Source organism: Tursiops truncatus, chromosome X (assembly GCF_011762595.2).
Source record: "Tursiops truncatus isolate mTurTru1 chromosome X, mTurTru1.mat.Y, whole genome shotgun sequence".
In the NCBI taxonomy this organism is placed as follows: Eukaryota; Metazoa; Chordata; class Mammalia; order Artiodactyla; family Delphinidae; genus Tursiops; species Tursiops truncatus.
In genome coordinates, this window is record NC_047055.1 from 60,114,357 (window position 1) to 60,117,029 (window position 2,673).

The following is a 2,673-nucleotide window of genomic DNA, read 5'->3' on the forward strand; positions in this document are numbered from 1 at the left end:
AAGGAATAATAATAGCAATAATAATATGGAGTGGTCGATTAGATACAAATTGTCTCACAAATATTGTGTACATCTTATAGTAAAACACCGCAGACATTTAGAAACGCTATAGAAGTTTTAAAAAATGCAAAACTAGTCTATTGTAAAACAGATTTCACCTGAAATACAGCTGCTATAACCAAGGCGCTGAAAGGTTATTCAGAGGCACACATCTGTCTTCCCACCCCCGTCCCCCATCCCTACCCCGCCCCCAAGTTACCCCACTCCTTTCTCTTCCTAGAGAGGAGCGACCAAAAACAAAACAAAACAAAAACAAAAACAACAAAAAACCTTACTCAAAGTAAACAATATATATTGATCAGCAGAAAAGGTTGGAGGGAGCTGTTGCCTGGCGCAGGGGATATGAGGTCCCCGCCTGGACCGTTTAAGGCAACTGTGTATCCGCGTTGAGAAGCCTGAATGCGTGTGTGTGTTTTCTTTCTTAATATGTTAGAGTCCCCTATTTAAAAAAAAAAAATTGGAGAGAGGGGGAAAAGAAAGAACGAACAACAAAAAAGAGAGAGAGACAGAGAGCTAGAGAAATAGCAATTAAAAAGCTGGAGTAAAAGGAAGAGAGTGGAAGAGAAAGAGAAATCCGCGCTGCTCCCAGTGCGGCCGGTTGCTTCCTCGCTTCCTGCAGTCAGAGATCGTGGCAGGACGTGTCTGTTTTCACCGTGTGCGTGTGCGAATAAACCTCATGTGGCTGCTGATCCCCTGGTGGAGTCATTCTTTTCTCTTTCTGTCTTCGATTACAGAACCAGACACGCACCACTTCTTTCTCCAACTGGAGGCTGTCTGCCAGCGAGGAAATCTCCTGCGCGGCAGGCTTGGGACACTTGAGGAAATGCGTCTCCAGTACGCCCTTGACACTCACCTCGATAGAGGTTCGCTTCTTGCGCTTGCGGCCCTGCGCCGCGATCTTGTCAATGCTGGTCGGACTCCCTGTGGACGAATCAGCCTCCTCCAGCCACTTGTTCAGCAGCGGCTTCAGCTTGCACATGTTCTTGAAGCTCAGTTGTAAGGCCTCGAACCTGCAGATGGTGGTCTGAGAGAACACGTTGCCGTACAGTGTGCCCAGCGCCAGCCCCACGTCAGCCTGCGTGAAGCCCAACTTGATTCTTCTTTGTTTGAACTGTTTGGCGAACTGTTCCAACTCATCCGAGGTTGGTGTCTCCTCGTCCGAGTGGTCCTGGCAGTGGTGCGAACCTAGGTCGCCGTGGTCTGGGGGCTCCCGGAGCACTGGGTGTAAGCTCTGCGTGGAGGCAGAGGCCGGCGGTGGAGTGAGCCCGCCGTGCTCAAGCATGCCACTCACCGTGAAGCCCGGCTGCGAGTACACGTTAAGGGGTTGGCTGCTCGACGTGATGGACGGATTCGGAGCCGGGCTCGCCCCCCAAGCATTCGGGTGGTTAGTGTGCGGAGAGTGGTGGGCGACGTGCGGAGAGCGGTGATGGATGATTGCGCCCAACTGTAGGTCTTCGCGCCCAGGCTTCACGTCTTGCTGTTCCAGGGGGCTGGTGGCCAGTGTGGAAGACCATGGGCCTCCATCGCTCAGACTGGTCACCCAGTGATGCCCGAGGGGGTGCCCATTGCTAGGAACTCCCTGTAAGTAATCACTTTGGAGAAGTTTCTGAGGGTTTCGGAAAGGACTCCCCTGCTGCATTCCCGCAGAGTCCGCATGGACCATAGAGCTGGAACTGAGAATGCTGTAGGGATTCGAGGCAGCTGTGGCCATGGTCGGTGAGGATCCCCTACTAGTTATAATGTGGCAAAGGGAGCAGCTTCAGCCTTTGACATCTATGGTACAGGGGAGCCAAAGCCGCGAAAGCGAGTTACCGGCACCCGCCGAGGCCAATTGCAGCGCGTCTCGGCCTGGCCTTCCGCGGACTCGGCCAATGGCGGCACGGGAGGCCGGGCTAGCTTTCCAAATTAGGCTGGCGAAGCTCGAGAGTTTCTGTGAGACCCAAGCAGGAAGTGAATCAATCTTTCGGCTCCATTGGCTGCCTAGTGCTGAGTGACAGGAGCTTATTTGGTTAACCCTTCCCCCCACCTCCCACCGCTCTCGGACATCGAGGATGTTAGTAGAGGAGGGGGAAGGATGAGAGGGATGTGCGTTCGTGTGTGTGTGTGTGTGTGTGTGTGTGTGTGTGTGTGTGTGTGTGTGTGTGTGTGTGTGTGTGTGTGTGTTTGGTGGGGGATAGGGGTGAGGCGGCAAACTGGTTTTAGAACTTTTTAGGTTATTTAGATTAACCTAAATAAAGAAGAATATTAAGAAAACAATATAACCAGTTTAAATGTCTTATAGATTTTAGCGGATAGGGATTTTCCTCAGATTAATGTGGCGTTCTCGGTTAGTTGTGTGAGGGGGAGTGAAAAACAAAACGCCACTGCAAACTTTGAGCAATGAACGTCTTCGATAGGACCCTAAATCTGTGAGACTGAAGCCCATGATTCCAATAAGAGCTATTTCAATGTGTTTAATTTCATTTTATCATTTATAAGAAACTCGATACCAAGGTCAGAAAGCATCTAAGAGAGATGCCCAGATCCTTCTGAAAAGATTGATTTAGGGCATGAAGCACTGGAAAATTCGGAGAAAGTATTGTAAAATCTAATGTGATACTGGCAAAATCCAGT

At 50.3% G+C, this 2,673-nt stretch overlaps 1 protein-coding gene across 1 annotated transcript; it reads right to left on the reverse strand.

Annotated features, from left to right (window-relative positions):
- Window positions 1–382: 382 nt before the first annotated feature.
- POU3F4 (POU class 3 homeobox 4) lies at window positions 383–1,771 on the reverse strand. The gene has a single exon (XM_033849750.2). It carries the CDS (start codon window positions 1,769–1,771, stop codon window positions 680–682), a length of 1,092 nt encoding a protein of 363 aa, XP_033705641.1. The 3' UTR covers window positions 383–679.
- Window positions 1,772–2,673: the final 902 nt, after the last annotated feature.